The 23140-nt window shown below is 36.9% G+C and overlaps 1 protein-coding gene across 2 annotated transcripts in view; it reads left to right on the top strand.

Annotated features, from left to right (window-relative positions):
* The window catches only part of ETV1 (ETS variant transcription factor 1), a 97886-nt gene that overhangs the window by 2212 nt on the left and 72534 nt on the right, over positions 1 to 23140 (top strand). Inside the window, exons 4-5 of one of the 2 annotated variants that reach the window (XM_063303704.1) lie at positions 1020 to 1067; positions 10374 to 10427. In XM_063303704.1, coding sequence (XP_063159774.1) covers positions 1020 to 1067; positions 10374 to 10427 — 102 coding nt within the window. Of the gene's footprint in view, positions 1 to 1019; positions 1068 to 1270; positions 1637 to 10373; positions 10428 to 23140 lie in introns of those variants that run through there. The other variant, XM_063303706.1, reaches the window with a different exon arrangement.

Raw genomic sequence — 23140 nt, 5'->3', positions numbered from 1 at the left:
ACAGTGCTGCCTTGATGGCTTGTTCCCTGAAATGGCTGCCCTTGGCTTGATTGGGTGCAAAGTAGTCCTCACTTGGCTTTCTCAAACTCTGAGCAAAGCATCGAAGTCCTTTATGAATTAAACTGGGTTCAAACAGAGAAATTCACTCTGTATACCTGCAATATAAGGCTACCCTATTCAAACTTGGATTGGTAGCTTAGAGACTTCCCAGATGCCCAGAGGACATCCTACAATTATTTTGAAAGCCCATAAATCCTTCTAAAAATGCTATACAAAAACATTCTTCTGCTAATATGGGCATAATGATTTCTTAAAACAATAGCAACACAGCCAAACCAAGAGCTTCATGAATTGACTGCATTTGTCCTGGAGAGAACTGAATTCAAACTAGAATGACTGAATTACAAATACTAGGTTTCCATTCTGGTTATATTTGGCGTTTATTAACTAAAACACATTGCCTACCAAATATCCCCTTTCCAATATAATCCAAGTACTTTGCCATGATGATTTGTCTGGATTTTATTTCCAACATGTTGTAATATGTTATATCAAACTTATGGGCAAAATAGCATTTCATTGTTGCTTGCTCCTTTAAAAAATAGGTTATAACCTGATGCATAGTTATTCTGGAGTAAGCTCCACTGAAATTAATAGATTGTCTTCTGGGTAGGTATGCATAAAGAAGTTCTGGGAATTTCTCTTTAAGTGGTCCTGGCCATTCAGAAATCAGGTCAGTTGATATCTGTGGGGTTTACTCTCAGGGTGCCTAGCAAAGTCTGTGTTGATATTTGTAAATTAGCTGAGAAGCATATTATTATTATTATTATTATTGCTGTAGTTGATTGTGATGGATACTCCGCCACATATATTTTATGCAGAATCCAAATAATACTTACATCTATGCAAAATTATGCAACATAGAATGAGCAAGTATTATAAAGACCTCTGTTTAATTCAGTATTATTTGAACATTACGGAGCTGCTGACCCTTTATTCATCTCTCATTCTTTTCCTAGAACTGTTTCAAGATCTAAGCCAATTACAGGAAACATGGCTTGCAGAAGGTAAGGAGAATTTTTTTTTCAAAATAAAGAAGAAAAGGAAAGGATAAAAAAAAACCACTCTGGAAGAAAGAGGGAGGGGGTAAGGGAGGGGGTAAGGGAGGGGGAAAAAGTCCTGAACTTGCTGTCTTAATGTTCAGCCCAATTAATTGAGCTCTAAAAGAGCCACCTCATGTGTCATGCATACATTAGAGCCTCTGATGAGTTTGTCTTTGGGGACTCTGGGGCTGCTCTATCCAATGTCATCACAAATTACCAGGAGAAATTGCTTCCAGCCCACAATCACATCTGCTTTTGGCAAGAACTAATGCACCAAGACTTCACGTTCCAAGCCTCTGTTCAGATTTTAATTGCAATTGATCAGGTTTATATTATTGTACCTCAAGAGACTGCCTACAGCCAGAACTGGGCTTGCTCTTTCCTTCAGAGCAGAGCATACAATTGTTTGGTGTTCTGGAGGAAGTACTTTTCTGATGGCAGAATATAGTTTCTCTGAGTTCATCAGGACGGGATGCTTCAAGATTTAAGTGCAAGCGTCTTCTTCCCAGCTTGCTCGCAACACCGAACGTTAGGTGTGTATTGACTACTTAAGAAGTAATGGGCTTTGATTATTATTATTATCATTATTATTATTTCAAATTTATAGATAGCTATATTTTGCAAGGCATTTAAAAGGAGAGACTTTATTATTTTCTCTTCCTTTCTTTCTCTCCTTCCCCCCCTCTCTTGTTTTTTTAAACTCTGAGGTAGTTATTTTAACACTGTTGACAGATTATGAGGAAATAGTTTTAATGCTGGAACTAAATTACTGTGGATTTTGACTTGGGTAGTCTGAGATGCCGAGATAAGTTTTGCAAAAGCATAGGAAGTTAATCCTAGCTGAGGTATATTTTCTAACTTAAAAGTTGATGCTCCTGTCATGTTTGGGCTATTTCCAGCATGAAGATGACTCAGTGCAGATTCATATTTTTAAAAAAAATATAATTGAGAAACAGAAGTTTTAATTAAACCTCATTCAGAACTAAGTGATATGCGTTCTCTCTGTGTGTCTCTGTGTGTTCTTGCTTGTTTATGCATTTTTAGTATTCATTGGAGTTTTTTTTTTAACTCTTACTGAATGTGCATTGTTTGTTGAATGAACATTCTGTTTCTTTTGGAAAGGAAATACTAAAGGGACAGCTTGATGTGATTGCTTAGCAGAAAAAAGAGGAAATGCTCTAATGGTATATATAGACTGACTAGCTTTTTGATACCATCCCATATGTAGTTCCCATTAATTTCCTAATCTTTTTTTTTTAGCCACACTTTTATATCCAGTATCTAGCAAGGAAAGATTAGATATCATGATGTAAGAGGGGGTAATCTTTAAATATTGAAGTTGCTAGTTAAAAATTCAACAATAGCTATGTGAGGTAACTTTAGTAAAGATCTGTACAAATGCTTAACTTTCAGTTCATCTTGATAACCTGGAAGACTATCAAACCCCTAAGCATTCAATGTTGCTAATTAATTCAGTGAGTTTCCATTTTAATGCATGTTTTAATTGGTTAAATTTTGATTGGATACAGTGTTTTTTTAATATGGAAACAGATAATTGTTAAAAATATTTGTTCATGTTCCTGCAAAGGAAAAATGAACAAAAATAGCTTTTATATCAGTTGCTAGTCATGTATGTGTTTGTGCACACACATACACAGAAGCAAATAAAGAATTTAGGCTGTAGTCCTGTACTCAGTTAGGAATAAGTCCCACTGAAAGCAGTGGGACAGTCTTCTGAGTAAGCATGCAGGAATACTTTGTATTATTACCAATTAAAAAGATGAAAAATTAAATTCCAACCCTAGAGACTTATGCTGTTAAACTAAAATATTCTGCCAAGATATCTAAGTATTGTGTCCAGTGGCCAGCAGTATGTTATAGGACTTGGTTGAATCAAATCCTAAACATGAAACTGATTGAGTTCATGTGGAATGTAATAGAGATGACAATACTTGAGGGGAAAGTTTTTACAACGAAAGATCACAAATCAGAGTCACAACTTTATCAGTATGTTTTGCGCTTTCATAGAAGGAAAAAATGAAATGCTCTGTGGGCAGTAAGTGTCCACAAAAGATTAATTACAAAAGTGGTGTTGAAATCAGTCTAGTTTTCTTACCCTTTGAATAATTTTTGTCCACTTACGTTCACACGGTTGCCTATGAAGTTACAGCTCTGTGAAATAGTTAGCTTTCATAATGCTTTGTAGCTAGGATTGTGACTTTGATATTCTGAATTATGCCACTCGTCTTTTAAATGTAGTACAGTAGCATCCGACTGGATTACTATGGATTCTCACTCTTTAGTTACCAAAAGGGTCCTGTCCTCCCCCCTCCCTCCTCCCTCATTTTAGAGAAATAAGTTTGTGGATTTGAAAGAAGGAGAGCATGGAAAAGAGGGAAAAAAATCTCCTTGATAGTTGAGATATTTCAGCTGCATATTTATCAGTATCCCTATTCTTCTGTGGAGAATGTTGCTTAAAATGAGTAATCATAAACAGTCTATTCTCTTTTCAGTGTATGCACAAAAGTGGCATTGGAAACAATGGCATTTACATATGTATTGGAGGTGGAAAAATAATTCAGTGGTGAATAGAATCAGAGCATTTTATTTGGTTGCTACTTTGTGATGTGTGCCAAATCTAGAATGTCACTTTCAAAAATGGGTTGCGTCCAATGGCACAAGAACATAGCAGAGTGCTTGACCAAACTTTCTCTCTTGTTCTCTGTGTAAGGAATAGAATTAAGCACTAGCTTTTCCTTCAGTGGAAACCTGCTGCTGCTGCTGTGTTGAGGCTTAAAATAAAATAAACTATTGGGAACTGAGTATTTTACAAAATTGAAAGGCTGTTAATCATTTCCTGATTTAGTAAAGCATTACTATCATCTGCTAACAATCCAGAGTTATTCAGGTGCCAATGCTTCCTTTGTGCATACATATAAAAGCTTATTCAAAATCAGTGGAACTTACTTTCAGCTAAACCTGTTGTTAATTCCCATGCATGCAATGCCATGGTGATACCATTTTGGCCCAACAGCTGATGGAGCTCCCCTATTGAATCTGTAGATATTGTATTAAATTGCTCTTGACAGACAGAAGTTAACTGACTTCAAATCATCAGCACAAATATGAACTTAATGTATTTTTCATTATTGGAAGCTCCCGCTGTTTATTCTGTAACAAAAAAGAAAAAGAAAGGACTGGTGGTGCTGAAAGCCTGCTGTGTTATGATGGAAACAGTTTGTGGTTTGAAAGAAAAATAAGCTGAAAAGGAAGCATGTTTTAAATTTGTATTCAAAACATTAAAAATGATGGGTAAACAAGTGTAATGTAAATGCTATAGGAGGTAAACCTCCTCTTTCTGTAATATTAGTATTGATTTAACAAAATGTCATCTGGAAAGAATAATCTGTTATTAATCAAAGGACAGGTAAAAGATGTTTGTTTTTCATTCCTTTCTCCTTTGAGTGGTACAGGAGATTCAGAGAAGGAATTGATGTCTTGAAAATATACTGGTGCTAGTGAAAGTAATGGCTGGGTTTGGTGAAGTTTGGGAAAGATTTCCTATTCTTGGCACTGTTTACATGGTGTGACTATTCTGGCTTTATTTTATTTTTTTGCCCTTTTGAATGAAAGGTAATGGCACCCCTTTCATTTTGATCAAGAGAGAAAATGATGTTGGAGTGCCATAAATCAGGATGTCTTTGTCAATCCTCGCATCTTCATCCTAACAGTCAAGAAATTATAAGAACCTTTCATGTTTTATACAGTGTTTAAATATGCCCTTAAAGAAAAGAACGAAAGTATGAATTTCTCAGTACAAAGAATTAATGAGATAGTGGAACAAAGTTTATGCAATAAAAATCCCAGAGGTATTTGGGGGAAAAAAAGTTGCAGGGTTAGACTTAACACATCTCAACTTGAGGGCACTTGTAAGATGAAACCCCGTAAAGGAGTGTGGATGAGAGATCTCTGTACATCACAAAGACACCAAAGATGTAGAGCTGGGCTTTTGGAATGACACTTTTAGGGCACCTTTAAATGCACTTAGATCCTAAGAGCTTTTTTTGTTGGTTGGAAAACTGTAACAGCTTTGTATAATCAAAGAAGTAATAATCTGTTTCATAGGTCATGGATGTCTACTTTCTGGGGCTGCAATGTTAAAATCAGACTGTATTGACAAAATATTTTGGATTTGAGTTTTCATCAGTCACTTTTACATCTTAAAGCTCTTAAAAGGTATTTGGGCAGAAGGTGTAGAATTTTGGAAATAGTGTGTTTTTTAATATCTTAAGAGACAAAGTGTCTTTTTGAAACTTTTGTATTCATATTGTATGATTCACTTTAGAAAATGGATTGGAAAAAGCACTGTTTCCTTTATTTATATTTTAGCTGCTGAATAATTTCTTGAATGTAGAACAGTCAGCATAGTACTTGTTCCTAATTCCCTTTGATGATCCAAAATCTTGGGTATCTTGCTTTATGGATTGCCAGAGTATCAAGAAGGAATGCTACTGGAAATGTTGCCACACTCTGTATAGAATTTTTAAAAAAGAAAATGAATAAAAACGGTGCTTTCTTTAATTTGCCTTTATTTTTCCCTTTCTCACTCTGTGTTTCCTGTGCATCTCCTGTGGAGTCTGTACCTTTTTTCCATTCGGAGACCATCTTGTACTTTTTATTTTTTATTTTTGACATCTCATGTATTGCATTTGTTTCCCTGATAGGGCCTGTGCAGTGTCCTGAGACAAAGCAATGAAACTGATGTGTTTATATAAAAAGTTCAAGTTTACTCCTCTCTCTCTCTCTCTCTCTCTTTCTATTGGGGTGTGACAAGAAAAGATTGTGGTTGAGGCCACATGTTTCTTGCTGGATTCTGTTTTTGTGAATGGAGGCAGAGCTCCAATTCCTTCTGCTTCTCTTGAAGAATTGTTTAAGAGATCAGCTGTCTCATTCACTGGCAGAGAGAATGACTCATACATCTTCTGCTGTGTTTGGCTGCAGGTCATTGTTACAGTGGATAGAGCTGGTTTTAATTAAATATCAACTCAACTTCGTTTGTATGAGCTGGTGTCTACTTTTCTGTCTTCTTTTGCTCTCCCACCCACCACATACTTTTTTGGGTGGGGGAAAGGGTGGTTATGTTTGTTTGAGAAGAAACTCAACTGACCTGCAGTTTAGGGTTCTTGTTTCATGCTGCTGTTGGTGGGCTTGATTCACAAAACCTTAAAGATGTTGCCTTTTCGTCTTAATATTAAAAATGGGTCAGAAGCATTTTGGTATGTAGTGAAAAAGTAAATACCTTATTAGAGTGTGATCCTGTGTTCCTCTGTGTCAGTGCCATTAAGCTAAGAAGAGCATACTTCCGGGTAAATTCGAACATACTTTTGTTATTTAAAAGTAAACAAGTGATATTTGGAACCAAGATCTCCTTGTAGAGGTTTTAACCAACACTTCATTATCTTTACTTTCACCCACGGAAGATTTGAGAAGCTGGGCAGGGGAAGAAGGAAGCGAAAGCAAAGAACAGAAATTACTCGCTCCAAAGTCAGAAAATTAATGGCAACTTGTGCATTAACGCAGTATAAACCTGATAAAGCTGTTCCTATTATTATACGATCCCGTTCTTACCCCTTGAAATGCTTCTTGTATTTACTTCTTTCCTAGTCTTCTTAATTAAGTAGTCTATAGGAATGCTACTACAGAGGGGATGTTTGTAGATATTTCAATGTTCTGTCCCCAAAACAATTTAAATTCAGCAGTCATTTATATTGATATACCAACGCTCCTCCCCTGTCGCTGTATTAAAATCTACTGTTGCTTTTATGAAAGCCTGACTGAATTGTAGCAGTGACAAGAAAAGGAAAATGAATGGTATCTAACAATGCCTGTAGTTACCACACTCCAAAGTTGTTTATTTTTGTTTTGGCTATTCAGGGTGTAGTTATACTTAACTGACTACATGCTGGTCTAACTTTAGTGTGGATATCTAAAGTTCTTTTCGAGTGGTATTGTGAAGGAATGTCTGACAGGTTTTCCATTCTACTGCTCTTGTTTTTATTTGAAGGATAGAGAAATTGTGATGGGTTGATACTATATATCTGAAGCTTATTGGGTTGGTTTTATACCTTGAATGTTTAGTAGTGTTTCTTCAATAGTCCACCAGTCCTTCCTTGCTTCTAAAGCTAAGAACATGATGTTTCTACTTAATTGAAGCCACAGAATGCATGTTTAGGGCAGAGAGTTCACACCCATCTGCATTTTTGTTTACTTCAGAAGAAAACATTAATTGTGTAGATTTGAGACTCTATGGACAAGATTTCATAAATCGCTATATACAAGACTTCAACATGTAGTCTTACATTAAAAATGTGCTATAAGTTTGTTTTCATTTTATAAAATGTCATATACTAGTTTTCTTCTTTACTGGGAAATTTCTGTGAAACCCAGCTACAGCTGTCACTGTTATGGAGCTTTGCAAACACATACAGCTGTTAAACAGGTGGTGTGTTAATGTAGGGTTTGTGTCTTAGAAGCAAAAGTTTCAACTTTGTCTTGTCTTATTTATAATAACACCAATATTGACTCCATTGGTAAATTTGGAGATATGGTACCAGCTCAAGTTATAAAATCAGGCTGCAACTACTTTATGCAGGCTCTCCCTGTACTGCAATCAGATGTTGTGATTGCTGAAGATTGTGTGCTTTAAAAACTTATATATCCATTTACACTGATCATAGATTTTGTTTTGTTTTGTGTTTTAACATGTCTTATTTACTTCCAGTGTAGTGAGATTGAAGTTACTGGTGAGGTTGTGTTGAACCAAATTCTAAAAGTTAGGTTCAATCAGTGTGAATAATTCTGTTTGATGTTTATGCATTTTAGCAGCTAGTCTAGGGACTTTATTCTGCATTGTTAAAAAATTGCAGTGCAGAAAAGAATTCTTTATTTATTTTTGATCTGAATGCAACAACTTGTAGAATGCTGCTGGTAAGTTTGCATTTTCTTTCGAGCTTATGAATCAGTGAGAACAGGAGTTAGATGTTGCAGCTTAATGTGAAAAATCTAGCTTTGGCATTTCTTTTAATGTGATCAAGTCAAACAAAACCTAACCCAAAGAATTCCTCTGAAGCCAGAAAGATGTGCTGAGTTCCTGAAGGACACGTTCCATAGAGGATATTAAGGGCATTGTGGTTTATTACGGTAAAGAAATAAAAGTTAATTGATAGCATGTACTCCTGCAATTCCAGTAGATTTTAAAAGGAGAAACTGTGGAATTACAGTGGACAGCCTTCAGTGCAAATAATGGAGAATAAATATGAAGGAATCGGTAATGTACGTTTAGTTTATCATCTGTTCAAATTGCAGTTGCAGTGGCTCTTAAAAACTGCCAGTATGGAGCATGGTAATCGTCTTTGCACAACTTGAGATAATAGTTATTCTGATCTATTTTCTTTGCACCGTGCAAAGAGCAAGCATTAGCAGTTATCCTCTCTTTCTCTGTGTGTGGAGATAGAATTATTCATAATGGTTGCATAGTTGATGTTGCCTGGTGTCAATACATATTGAGTCAAATACTGTTAATAATAATGGTGTCCAATTAACAATGGTGTCCAACTATGAGTAAGCCTTTGTGGTACTGATGTAACCTGAAAACTCAGGCCTAAATCCAGGCAACAATACCAACACTGTTTATTAGACAAGATGCTTTTAGGCAAGTCTTATGTCAAGGCAAATTGTTACTGGAAGTGAAGGGAGGCTTTAGGGGTGCTCAAGTTGTTGTTAAGTTCAAAGAAAATCATTGTAGTCCTTGTTCTTCACTTAAGTTAAAGCTCTTAGTATTTCCTGAAGGTGTGATCCAATCTGCCTTTCTCTTTCAGGTTTTGCCTTATGTGTGTAATTTTGCATTAACTTTTCGGTACTGATTCAAAATTAGAAAGCCTGTTTAAAACAGCACTAGAGTCAACATTTAGTGCTGCCATAGTCCAATAATGTTTAAATATGGAAAAGAAATAGGAAACTGTCAAAAATAAAAAAGAATAGGTATTGTGGTTAATTAAAATTCATTGTTTATTTGTTAATACATACTAGGGACATACTGTTAGCTTATTGCTAAGTTAGTTTATGAATTTGAACATTATGAACATTATGCATGAATTTTATTTCCGGACATCCCAGTAATGCTTTCATTCAGGTAACAACCCTATATCAATGAGACTGTTTGGTTGATTACTAGCCCTTGGAGCGAATTCTAGTTGAATTAATAAAATTAAACATTATGATTTCTACACAAGGTTCTCTACAATGGATTCTCTTGCTATGTCTAGATGCATTTACTAGAAGGTAAGTTTCCCTTGGCTTAATGGGACTTAATTCTAGTTAAGCATGCACAAAGATAAGTCTTTAATTGTATCCAAAAATTTGGAGAATTTGTTATATATGGATATATTTATTTAACAACATGCTTCCTTTTGGATAATATTTTAGCTATATAAATGAATGAGTACTGAATCCTTGCATCAATTACATATCACTCAAGAAGCCTTCATAATCCTTGTTCTAAACTCTGAATGTTTAACAATGAGACCATGTTAAAGGTGTGTAGCCAGATTTCCAAATGTGCTTTAAAAAAAAAGAAGAACTGCTTTGGAGTGAGGAGGATGAAATGTTTTGTATCACTAATTTAGATGTGTTCTAGAATTTCCTAAAATTGAAGGGGAAATGTATCTTCTTTAGTCTTCCCTATTTTCATCCCTGCTTTTTTTCCTCCTAAAATGCTATAGTTGTTCAAAGACAGAAGTCTGAAAAGCTTCAATGGGGCTCTGCCTGCATTCTATTTGACCCCTTGGCTGCTTGCCTTAATGATATTAGCTTAATTTATTGCTACATAAATGCAATTCCTACCTCCTAAATGCTGGTGAGATAAAACCATAAATCTAATGTGGGTTAACTGTTCCCTATCTAGTTTTAGCATGAAGGTATTTAGTGACTAATACATCACCTTATTTATTGAAGTAAATGCTTGGCTCTTGTGAAGTATGCCCAATATATGGGATGTTTGTGTTCAGTGCTAATTAATGCAACCTCAAGTGCAGAATTTCCCAGTGCATCTTCATTTGCAGTTGATTCTCATCATCATTTAAGTTTTTATTTTATGTGAAGCGAATTCTCTTCTCAATTTGGCTAGTCCAAAGAGTTAGAATTCTTTTGCCGTTCAGTAGCTTTGGTATGTTAATTCATTTCTTTCTGTTTTCTCCCTTACCTTTTCTGCAGCTCAGGTACCTGACAACGATGAACAGTTTGTACCAGACTACCAGGCTGAGAGTTGTAAGTATGGCATTACTCACCCCCCCCTTTTTAACCCTTTCCTTTTCCTTTAGTCAGTATGCAGTAGAGGTAGAGGCTGTTAGTCCATGACATCAGTGTAAAAGTATATGAAGAGTGCACTCCCTGAATTGAGCAAGAACAAATGGATTGACGGAAAAGCCAGTCTCTTTCCCTCTCCCTCTCTCTCTTCTCCTTTCCTGCATTTATTTAGGTCTGTGGATATTCTGGTGGTAAAGGGTAGGTTTTCCAGGATGGGAAAATAGGTGAATTTTTCTAGTAAAATCAGCATAATATGAGAGCCTGATGTTTTTCTCTGCTGCCTCCTATCAGCACTGGAATGTAAAGTGATGATGATGATAATAATAATAACAACAACCACTACCATTGGCATTGACAAAATCACCACCAGTCAATTGGAAAAGGTAGCTTTACTTGGAACAGCTTACATCCTGCAATGATATCTTTAATATTGGGAAGGACTCGATAGGTGGACAAAAATGCCAAATCTAGTCTAAATATCTGGTTGACTGTGCGATCAACCGTAGTAGTAGTAGTAGTAGTAGTAGTAGTAATAATAATAATAATAATAGTGTTTAGCTAGAGGTAGTATTCTAGCTAGATGTTCTAGTGGTGTGTAATCAGAAAACCGCCAAAAATAGCTACCCAGTGTAGTTTTTGAGATGACATGGGAAATAATTATAATAACAGTATTTAATTAATTTTCATTTCTATTCAATTTAAATGGCGTGGGATTTTAGTTTCAGTCTCAGCGCCAGTGGTTTGCAATGTGGTTCCTAACATTATATTCTGAGAATGTGTGTAGTCTCTGACCCTGATTTACAGCCAGCTTTGCTTTCTGAATCTTAGAATCAGCTGCCACAATCAATGCTTTTTTGCTTTAACTGGCAAAAACAAAAAAAGTAGGATGTATACAAGGCAATTTTGGGGCAAAGCAAAATTTGGGAATATAGGGGAATCAAATCCATTTGTTACCCAAGTACTGGATTTTCAGAATTATGGTTGCCTGGTGTTAGCAGTGAGGCATAGTGACAGGGTGTACAGTAATAATTGGGTTGTTACACAGGATTTCACTTCAGCTATTGTGCTGCAAACACAAATACTAAGGTTAGTGCCGTGCCAACATTTTTTTCTGCATTTTTATAACTGTTCTCATTCATTTTGATGGAAAGGAAATAGCTCTTGATTCTCCCCACCAAAAAGAAAAAAGAAAAAGAAGATTGGGGATAAATTCTCAGGTGGAGTGTGGGGTTCATGCACTTACCTTCCAAGGTAGCCAAAAGTTTTGTGTGAATACCTGTCTTTCATTGTACATTCGGCTCTTCAGCAGTCTGTAGCCTCTTTAGCTTCTTATGGTTCAATTAAATCTTAAAGGCAAAACATAAAGTGGAACTCCTCCCGTGGGGCTTTTTTAGAGCAGGAAATGGAGGAGCCAAGAAAGTTGTCACTTCTCAGTGGTAAAGTAAACTCAGAAACACTACCAAAAGTAATTTTAAAACACACTGAACCAGAAATAGAAAGTGGAAGATGGATTTATGGACAGTATTAACAAAAAACAGAATAGAATCTGGCTGTACAAAGCACTACTTAAAATGTGCTTGAATTCATGGTAAGATTTATGTGCAGTTTGTTTCAAAAAATACCTTAATGGAAGGGTTTTTATGGTTGACTAATAATCTCTTCACTTGATTCACCTCATTGTTTGCTAATAGCTAATTATACTGCAAGAGCCTCCAATGATAAACTTAAGGGGGCAAAGCAAAGGGCAAAGCTGTTACGTGATAATGTGTGTTCATCATGTGGATAAATTGGATACAGGTAGTCCTCACTTAACGACCACAATTGGGACTGGAATTTCAGGTGCTAAGTGAATCCGACCCAATTTTACGACCTTTTTGAGGCAGCCGTTAACTGAATCACCACAATCATTATGTGAACCACATGGTTGTTAAGTGAACCATGCAGTTCCCCATTGATTTTGCTTGCCAGAAGCTGGCCAAGAAGGTGGAATATGGCGATCATGTGACCACAAGATGCTGCGATGGTCATAAATGTGAACCGGTTGCCAAGCGCCCAAATCATGATCAAGTGACCGGGGGGCATGCTGTGGCAGTTGTAACTGTGAGGACCGGTTGTGAGTCATTTTTTCAGCACCGCCATAAGTCTGAACCATCACTAAATGAGTGGTTGTTAAGCAAAGACTACCTGTATATGAACTGACTTACCACTCAGGAATTGCTTTTCAGGACATTTATGCATTTATTCAGCAATTTGTGATTAAATTTTTCCCATTGCTCCATGTTTTCACCAACCTCTGAACAGGGAAAAATTTCCGTCAGGTTAATAGATCCTCTTTGGTGCACCGTGGCTGTTCCTGTATTCTTAAAATTATGGGCAGTTGCCTATTCATTGTCTTCCCAGACAAGTTTGTTTGTTCTTGTTTTTCCATTCTTGGAGCTCATGGTTACCAGATTTGTTTCTTGGACTTTTGATCCAGTTGTACTGTTGATATGCTAGTGAGCTTGGCCTGAACAGCCAAAAAACTGGAAATTTTGTATTGGTGTTTAATGCCCTTGAACTGCTCACTAAAGCTTTGGGAAGTGTGTGTAGTTGCCAGGGAAAGGAAGAGTCAGCATGATGGAGAGCATAATCTGATGGAGATCTGGTAAGATCGTTTTCTTCAGTCAAATCTTTAGTAGTAGTAATAATGTTATCAGATTTTAAAATTAATCTTTTTATTTTAAATTGTTACCTGCCGTGAATGTCCTATGGGAAGAAAGGCAGGGTATAATCCATCACCACCACCGTAATCCATCACAATGAATACATCATACGCTATTCTTTGCCTCTGTTCAGAAAGACATCCCATAATTTCAAATCGTCTTTTCGCATTATTGTCATGTGGTATTTTCCCCAGGTCTTCTGTATACTCTTCACACAGTAACTTGAGTTCTTTTCCTTTAATATTCTTCATTGGTTAAGTATTGAAAAAGATTCCACAGCTATGGCATAGGGCAGTGTTTCTCAACCTTGGCTACGTTCAGATGTGTGGACTTCAACTCCCAGAATTTTCCCAGACAGCAAGGCTGGCTGGGAAATTCTGGGAGTTGAAGTCCACACATCTGAAAGGGGCCAAGGTTAAGAAACACTGGCATAGGATATTCTCCTGCAATTGACGTGAAAGTTCCAATTGATTAATGTGGTTTCCTTCTCAAAATTAAGTTCCTTGGCAAACATTCCCTATTTGAACAGGCTGTAGGATTAATTTTTTCAGTTCCTTACATAAGGTGTTGATTTAAAAAATTATAACCTTTGAAATGAAGTTAATTAACCTTCTAATTTCAATATTAGTGTTGTAAAAATGATATGAAATAGGTAAAGGTGAAATAAAGTTGTTAGGAAGCAATATGTATAATAGCATTGACTTTAAAGCATGGTTAAACTTGATTTGTTATACTTTAGAGAGGTTTATGCAAAGTTTTATCAGAGACTATATTTGCAAATGAAATGCTTTCATTACCACTTCGTGGATGAAGTTAGATTTTATAAGGCTGAATTTAAAGCAGATAGAGACATGGAGCACAAATGTGGACTTCATATATTTTTATGTTTTGATCCTAGGTAACAATACTTGAAATCTGGGAAGCTTGACTTCGATAAAGCAGATCTCTCTGCTAAGTGCAAAACCAGTTTGGCATAATCAAACTTATCTTAGTGAGGAATGCAAAGCTCTGCCAATAGTTTGTTTTACCATTGACACAAAATAAGTCAATGATTCTTACAGTAGGGCTACATACTGTTTATATAACATCCTGTCAAAGATGATCAGGTTTTCTTCAATGAACCTTTGCCCCTCAGACATTAAAGCAGTGATGCAGCTAAAGATGATCTGTCCAGATAAATAGTCTTCTGTGTATGTGCAGATGGATCTGTAGGCAATTGCTGGGCTGTATACACAGAGACTTAAAAAAATTAAAATCCCATTGACCATTTCTTTAGTGGGTTTGAGATATTTTAATCCAGATATTTTATTCCCTTCTTAACAAGTGGACTTGGCAGTTTAACCTTTTGAAATTGCTCCTCAGGTGCACAGACACACCTTTGGAATTGAATGCTTGATATTTGCTGAATATCATTGCAACTCAAATCTCCAACTACAATGTATACATAATACAATTGAACGAACATTGGTTTTCCTTGCTCTCTCTATTTAAAGGGCCTTGTACTTGTACTTGTTGGGAAATTTATTTATTTATTTATCATCCTGCCTTTATTGTTTTTATAAATAACTCAAGGCGGCAAACATACCTAATACTCCTTCCTCTTCCTATTTTCCCCGCAACAGCAACCCTGTGAGGTGAGTTGGGCTGAGAGAGAGTGACTGGCCCAAAGTCACCCAGCCGGCTTTCATGCCTAAGGCTGGACTAGAACTCACAGACTCCTGGTTTCTAGCCCAGCACCTTAACCACTAGACTAAACACAAAGTTACACTGATTTAGCTGTGAATTCTGCAAAATATTTATGGGAATGAACATTTTAAGTAAGTGTAAGCGCAAACTTACTCTCCTGCCAACCTAGCAGTTCGAAAACATGCAAATGTGAGTAGATTAATAGGTACCGCTTCGGCGGGCAGGTAACGGCGTTCCGTTTAATCATGCTGGCCACATGACCACGGAAGTGTCTATGGACAAACGCCGGCTCTTCGGCTTTGAAATGGAGATGAGCACCGCCCCCTAGGGTCGGACACGACTGGACTTAATGTCAAGGGAAAACTTTACCTTTACCTAAGCGCAAACTTAAGATATTTTGTAAGTGTAGTGTGTGTGTGTGTGCACGCGTATGTGACAAATTGGTAAGTTTACATTTTGTAGTTGAAGGTATTGGTGAGGAAAAGGATTGTGACTTCTACTTTAGGAGAAGCAAAAAATGCATATTTCTATAGAGGAGAAACAGAAGATGTACTGTATAAAGGGTAAGAAGACACATTATGGACTGCAGAACTTTCTTTTGCTGGGTTACCAAACAGTTTCGATTCTGTTTTGATGGCCAGTTTCAACACTGATACGTAAAGGAGAAAAACAGCCAAGCTGTAATTTGGATTAACTGCAGACCTTCACAGATTGAAGTTACATGAGTTTACTTAAATCCCAAGCAGAAAGAACTCCTGGTTAGTTATTTTTTTGTATAACTGTACAGTAGTTATTTGTAAGTGAGCTAATTTGCATCCTCTGAAAAGATGCCACTGTAGCAGGATAGTAAAGAAAAAAAAAAAGCCTTGTTCTCATACTTTGCATTAAGACGTGCAAGAGGCTTTTGACATGAAAAGCCTTAACCCTTGAAATGGCCACTCTTGAGTGTTCTGGAAGCGATCTGAAGCTTCCAGTAAGATCTTATGTGTTTCATTGCAGAGGAAGTATCTAAGTTTGCTCCCACATGTTTTGATTTGTAATAAACACAGAAGCATGGATGATATGCTAATAGCTCCTCTTGACAAGTATCTTGGTGCTAAATTGTGAGAACTGCCTTTGTTATATAGTATTGCTGGCTAATACGAACGATTTGTTTGTGGTCTGTGCTGGCTGTTTTTCATATGAAGATCAACGTTACAGTGATCGTACAATGTCTTTATACTTGGCAATTAAAGAACTGAAAATGTAAACAACCAAAGAAAATGTGGATCAGGAAGAAAACAAAAGCCCTTCTTTTTTGCAGACATTGTGTAGTGGGGGGAACACAAAATTCTGTTTTTGATTAACTTTCTCCTCTTCTTCCTCCTCATGATTATTAATTCAGTTTGTTTTCATCCTTTCTTCCCAGGGGGTACTGAAGGCAACAGACAACAAAAAATGTAAACAATTAACACCCAATAAAAAAACCAGACTAGAAAGGCCTGACAAAAGAGGTCTGTTTTCTAAAGACAGAAAAAGAGGGTTGAGCACAACTCCCCAAGGAAGTATATTCCAGACCTTGTGAGAAACACAGGAGGGAAGGCCTTCTCCCATATGCACAACAAATGCGTCTTAGCATGTACCTTACATATGTCCATCCACTGAATTGATTGGGGCTTACACCCAGGTAAAAAGACTGCCCTAGAAATAATGCAGCAAGAACCGTGATGGGAATTGGAAGCCACTGAACATAACATCCCAATTTTATATGATCTTTGTTGGCTCTCATTATTCATTTCTAGACCCAGTAAAAGGTGATATTAACCTATAAAGCTTTTCATGGTTTGGGATTACAATACCTGAAAGATTGTCTCTTCTCATGTATTCCTACTTCCCCTGAAATCATTGTTAGAGGCCTTGGTGTAGGTGCCTTCCTAGAGATACAATGAGTGGCTACTTGGCAGTGGGCCTTTTCTTTGGTAGCCTCTTGACTTTGGAATGCCATCTGGTGCTGACTTTATAGACTTTTAAACATTAAGGGAAACGCATTCGTCTTGGCACTTATATACTGAATAGACACTGTTAACTATTCTGGCTGCTGCTGTTTTTCTTTATTTTATTCTGTATTTTAATTATTTCAGCTGTTTACTCATAGATCTAATGTCTTACAAGCCACTTAAGGAAAACTTAGTTTTAAAACACAGCATATAAAATGCGTCTGTGTGTGTATGCAAAAAGCTATATTTTTGTAGCAGAAGATTTTGCAAAAATTGGCAAGGATGTGTAGAAATTGTATTTATTGTTGAACTTATATCCTGTCTTTCTGTTTATGCCAATATTCAAGGAGCCTTCCAACAGTTTGCCTAAGTATGGTTTTTGGGACTAACAGAATACTGTATGGATTTCCAAGTTGTTGTAACAGTGCAGCATTCTAGGTTGCTTGCACATGCTCTCCATGTGGAAAAATGGAATGTATGTATCTGCTATGAGTTAACTAGGAAGGCAGAGAAAGGAAAGGTTGGAACCACTTGCCTTTTCCAGAACAAACTTGTTTGTGTCATTCTTTCTAGTATAACTCAGAAATAAAAGATACATTTCTCTGGGTAAAGATACTTGAAGAAGAGGACTGATAGCAGAAGAGACTGAAGAGCTATCTAATCATATAAATAGTTTCTAAGATATCTTTGCAGTGATGTCAGGCATCTCCTGAGTCATTTCTCTTTCTGGAACTATCTTTGGAGTGGCAGGTTGTATCTGTGTATCTGCTGTGATCTCATTACTGCCACCTGCAGAGGACCAGGGGGAGTACTGACATATATTCAACTTTTGCTACTCTTTTCTGTTTAGCATTTTCAGCTTTGTACCATTTTCTGATTTTCTGTAGCTCAATCCGCATTGAATTGCATTTTAATGATAGAGGACTACATTGCATGAAGAAGCATCCAAAATCAATTCTAGGCATCTCCAGATAGAGCTGGAAAAACTGTCTGAAATCTGGGAGAACTCCTGCCTGCCAATGTCAATAGTACTAGGATAGATGGCCCAAGGCTCTAAGTCCATATATGGCAACTTCATGTGTTCTTTTGGCTTGCTATTTTGAAGGAGCAACTGGAAGGAAATACTTCCTGCTTACGTATAATGTTGGATAAGCCCGTTTTCCAACTATTGAGTATCAGAAAATATATATAGGAAGACAGAAAGCTGCCTTTTACAGTATAGCCAGATGTTTAAAATGAATGTGTTAAAAGGAGCGGCAGAACCAGACATGTTAGCTTTTCTCCCAAGTATTTTCTGTTCTTTGCAGACAGAGTTTTAGACCTCCCATGAGTTATTATTTATTATTATTTTATTAACCAAATTTGTATGAGTTCAGTAAGTCTGAAGCACCCTCCTGAGTGAAGAGGAGGCATGGTCTAGATACAGCCTTGTAGCTTTCTCACACTCATTGTCCATGCATCCATCATTTCTCTGTCTGGTCCATTTCTCTATTTAATCTTAGAACTTTAGCCTAAACTGGGATGTTAAAAAACACATTGTAGAAATGGCAGTGGCAAATTGCTTCTGAATTGTTGCCAAAAGGAATTACATGGATAGGCCAATATGGTCACCAGGAGTTGAGCTTGATTTTTTATCTGGTTTCTCATGCAGACTGGTGAATTTTGGGTGAAGTGCATACTTTAAAGTCTACATATCTGGAGAGTGTTCAAGTTTGGGAAACCTGACCAAGTCCAATTTTGTCTATTTTGCTTGGTTCTCCAGGGTTTCAAGTAATGTCCTTTATTTAACTTGTTCTGATTTAAAATGGTCCAATGTGATTAAACATACTGTTTTATCTTGTTCTGTAATGATGTTGAAAGCTAACCACAAGGCTGTCAAAACAGTGTGCTCACTCACTATATCTTACCCACTAAGAAATATTTCTATAGATTGAGTTTTTATTGATATGGAAGATCCTTGTTGGTTCCTTTTCCTCTCACTTCAAGTGAGTGAAATAAATTTAATAATATAGTTGACTCTTTTTTTCTTCTAACCTCTATAGTTCCATTTTGTGGTTAGCCCTAAGCATTAGCCTGTATTTAGAAGGAGGATTTATCTTTTCTCTAATGAAGGTGTTTCTTGTTAGTTTCTTTCTTTGGAAATGGGAGGTTTGGAAGCTATTTAAATTTGATGAAGCCCATTCTTCACAAATATATATAGAGAGAGGCCAGGGGGAGCTTGCTACAAGGGTCCTCCTAGTCAATAATGCCTTTAATCTGTGGTTATTGTAGCAACTTGAAAGATGTATTTTGTTTTTAATAAGTAGTTCTTGTTCATTATTTTTCTGCAGACTCTGGAGATGCATTTTTTAAAAAAAATATGTAACTCCTAGCGCTGAAGGATACAAAGACCTTGATAGCCTCACTATTGATCTAATCCACAATTGGCACAATACCACTATTAAAACAAATGGTTGCTGCCTGCTCCTCCTTCTCTATATATAGACAGTATTGATCTCTAATCCTTCTGGAAATTTAATTTTTTTTTTAAGTGACCTTGTTTCTGAGGTAAGCACCTTCTGCTAACCGAAACTGCCCTTTCGCTGTTGCAAGATATATGACATATCCTTTGGCTTGGCTTCCTTGTGGCACTTAAGATGCACGTTGGATTCAATTGAAATTCAAATGTATCCTTGATTCCTTGTTAATTCAAATAAGTAGATTTGCCATGGCTGAGTCTTCCTCAGCAGCAAAAGCAAGATTTCATTTTGCCATTCTTTGCTTGTTACCCACTGTCTTGATGTACATTAAGAACATTACTTTCTGCCAATTCTATTGTCTGCAAGCATTGGACAGAGCTGCATTGAATTGGTTAAGATGCAGAGGCATCCTTTTTTCTAGAGAGGACTGCAGGCCCCAGGCTTTCATGTTGGAGGCTCCATAATGGATAGGATCAGAATCACTACAGTAATTGGTAGGCTTCCCTTTCTCTGTCTTGGACATCTCTTTCTCTGAAGTATTAGGCTGCAGGGGAGGAATAACTAACTCTCAGGAGAGGGCTTGAAAGGTTTTGGAGAGCAGATGAAAGTTACCTATCACTGTTCTAGGCTGTGTGTGTCTTCTTTCATTGAGAATACTAGAGGGGGGCTCTAATCAATACAGTGTTAATACACAGATGCCTACAGTCAAAAAACTTGGAGTGAGGGCCCTTTGCCCATTTGTGAGAGTTGCAAGGTTAAAATAAAGTAGCCCTTAACTCAGAAGATCCCAGAAGGTGTTTATACAAACATGAATGCAACTTTCATACAGAGATAATCTTAATAAAATGCAGCATTACACCAGGTTAAGCAGAATAATTTAAGAAATGAATAGAAATATCAAGACCAAAAGCAGCCTAGTTTGGGAGACTTAAAGCATTTAATGCAGCAAAATTTTGAGGAGCCAGGCAGCTTGGAGTCCTTTGCTTGGGTTAAAATGAGGAAAGAACTCTAGATCCTTGTTAGCAAGTGACTCCATGAAGGAAGCATATTAGTGGGCAAGTGTCTTGATAAATAAAGACAAACATCCAGCTTGTTTATCTTCCCTCTTGCTGCTTTGCAAACATTGCTAGGTTGCAAAATGCAGTAAATAGGATGCCATGGAAAAGATATCAAAGAAGCAGGCTCAGCTTTGGAAGTCCCTGTTTTAATAACCCTATTATATGTCCTCATGCGAAGCGTATATTGCTTCCCCCTCCCCCTTCGCAGTCTTCAGTATCCTTTAATTAGAGTATTTTCCTGTCCTTTATTACAGCTGTGGGAAGTGTACGCAGTTTATCGACATAAGTAATGGCTCTGTCATAACATGAACTAAGCATATGCTGTTCATTAGATTAGACAAGGTTAGTACTTACATTTGGAAAAGCAGTGTAATTAATTGGGGTTTGACTTTAGAAGGCATGGCTGCTTTTAAATAAAATAACCTAAGGTTTGATTGAAAGTACGTGTAAAGATGAAGCCTCAAATGTTGTTTTACATTTTCTAAGTGAGACTTTGCCAGAGGCAACCAAAAATGTTTTTTTCTTTCCTTTTCTCTATCTTGAATATAGGATATATAGGAATTTTCATTTGACTGGATAAATAAGAGGTGTCTAATAAACTTGTCAAACTTTAATACTTAGCAATCTAACAGGTGTAGGAATTGTATTTTACAAATCTAATAACATTCCTCTGTAATGAAAAAGCCAAGCCTGTTGAGTCATGCTGTAAAATGATATTGGTTCTGAAATGGAAAGCAGTGGTGCAGGGGCCTTGTTGCTCTTTCACAATGGGTTATGACATCTGTATGCTGTTACAAATTTTCTTGGGGGAATGAAAACATTGGAAAGAAAGTTCACACATTATCCTGACCATTTCCCATTGTAGGAATGGTCCTCTTGGATTCACTGGAAGTAGAATAGCAGATATGCCCATGATCTTCCATACCCTTTTCTGGATTGCAAGGACAGTATTCAAACGTTGGTGTCAAATGCTAGTTGATTAAGGTGGAAGGAGAAAGAGCACCAAATGATATGTCCTTTTCTCCCCCCTCATCAAAAACTAACTTTCTCCTTTGCTAGGTCCTAGTAATGTTGGCTAATAGCTTGATGTTAAGTTGCCGGGGTATGTAATGTAGAACGCACCATCTGCAAAGATTAATGTGTCAAGCAACAGTACTGTTCCTGATCATTGTCACTCTTCTTTAAGCAAAGCTTTGTGGTGGTTTTATTCCCCCCTTTTTTGTGCTAATCAGTGTTTCTCAACTTTTTGACACTGGGGAGCTGATTTTCTATGTTAGGGATTGGTACGGATCCCAGTTAGATTCCAAAAGACATGCACACAACAACATATTTTAGTCCATTCCCAAGATAAAAGAAAGGCGTCTTCCTTGCAACCACAGAAGTAATATGGTCCCGTCTTATTTGAGAGGTAGGCAATCTGCAGCTTTTGGACTAATTTCAAAATCTGGTGCAAGGCATTATTTCATACCTCTAGTAATAGCTTCTCTTCTGTGCAACTTGGAAGAAGAAAATGTCAGAAAAAGAATGGGGAAAGAGGACTTCAGGTGTCCTCCATGACTTTTAACTCTGACCATACCAACTACTCCACTGGCCTCACTTTTAGTTCTGAGTTTACCTAAGACTATCACATCTGGGCTGTAAAAATCTGGGTAACCAATAGATGAGGCAAAAGTTTTTACTATCTCTTTGCTGCCATCTGGGGGGTCATCTGATTTCTGCAGCCCAGATCTGCTAGCCCCACCTACTACATGTCCCACAACAGATTAATGCAGAAAGCATTGAATGCTCAATAGGAAAAGGCTGCCCATCCTATCTTAACTCATTTATGAGGATTGGAGTAGGTGAAGGACTATCTTTTTGACACTAATGATGTTTCTTGAGTATTTGAGTGACAGGATTCACTCAACATGCTTTCAGATACCTTCTTGGTAACTAATGCCTTCTTCACTATTTAATAGTAGTGGTACTTTATTACTGTACTTGAACAGCTCAAAAAAAGAAAAAAAACAAATTGTGACACAGTAAACAAAAAACACCATAAAATCCAATCATTATAAATAATTATAAAACTGGTATAGTCAAGGTATAATGTATTTTGCAAATAGTAAAACAGAACATAGCCATGTTAAGAGAAATAAAATCACATTGATCAGATGGTGACAACTGTAAATAAAATGGATCCAGGTTGGAAATCTGACTAGATGGAATATTGTTAGATGGACCTGGTATCTTAACTGTTTAAAAGATTATTCAAAAAGCAAAACATCAGTCCCCAGAATTATCTTTTATCTTGGTTTCTGCATAGAGCCCCATTTTAGATGATAAAATTGGATGATGCACCCCAGTGCTTTCTTTATAAGGAGGCCCATTTGCCCAGAAAAAAGATAAAAGGTAGCCCTTGGGAGATAATTAGTATTTTGGAGAACAGATGAAGTGTCAGGGCAGTCATTTCCTTTGAGGACCTTTGTTCTAGTATCAAATGTAGAGTGGAAATATTGCCTTTCTCCTTGCAAGGCGGTGTTATTGCTGCAAATAATATTGGGCAGTCTTGAAACCTTGACACAGCTTTAAAACAATGTGCTCTCCTCTCCCTTCTAGTTATTGTCATCTGTAGCCACAAAGATGACCTGTAAATACATTATCGCACACGTTTTAAAAATGTGTTTTGTGGAATACTAGGGTTCCATGAGAGCTTGATGGAAGTCTGTGAGACTAAAAACGACACAAGAACAACAAAGTTCACTCAAATGCAGCCAGGGTGTCAATAACATTTTTTTAAGCTACAGTGGAAAG

Source organism: Candoia aspera, chromosome 4 (assembly GCF_035149785.1).
Source record: "Candoia aspera isolate rCanAsp1 chromosome 4, rCanAsp1.hap2, whole genome shotgun sequence".
Taxonomy (NCBI): Eukaryota; Metazoa; Chordata; class Lepidosauria; order Squamata; family Boidae; genus Candoia; species Candoia aspera.
This window is presented reverse-complemented; position numbering and strand designations above follow the sequence as displayed.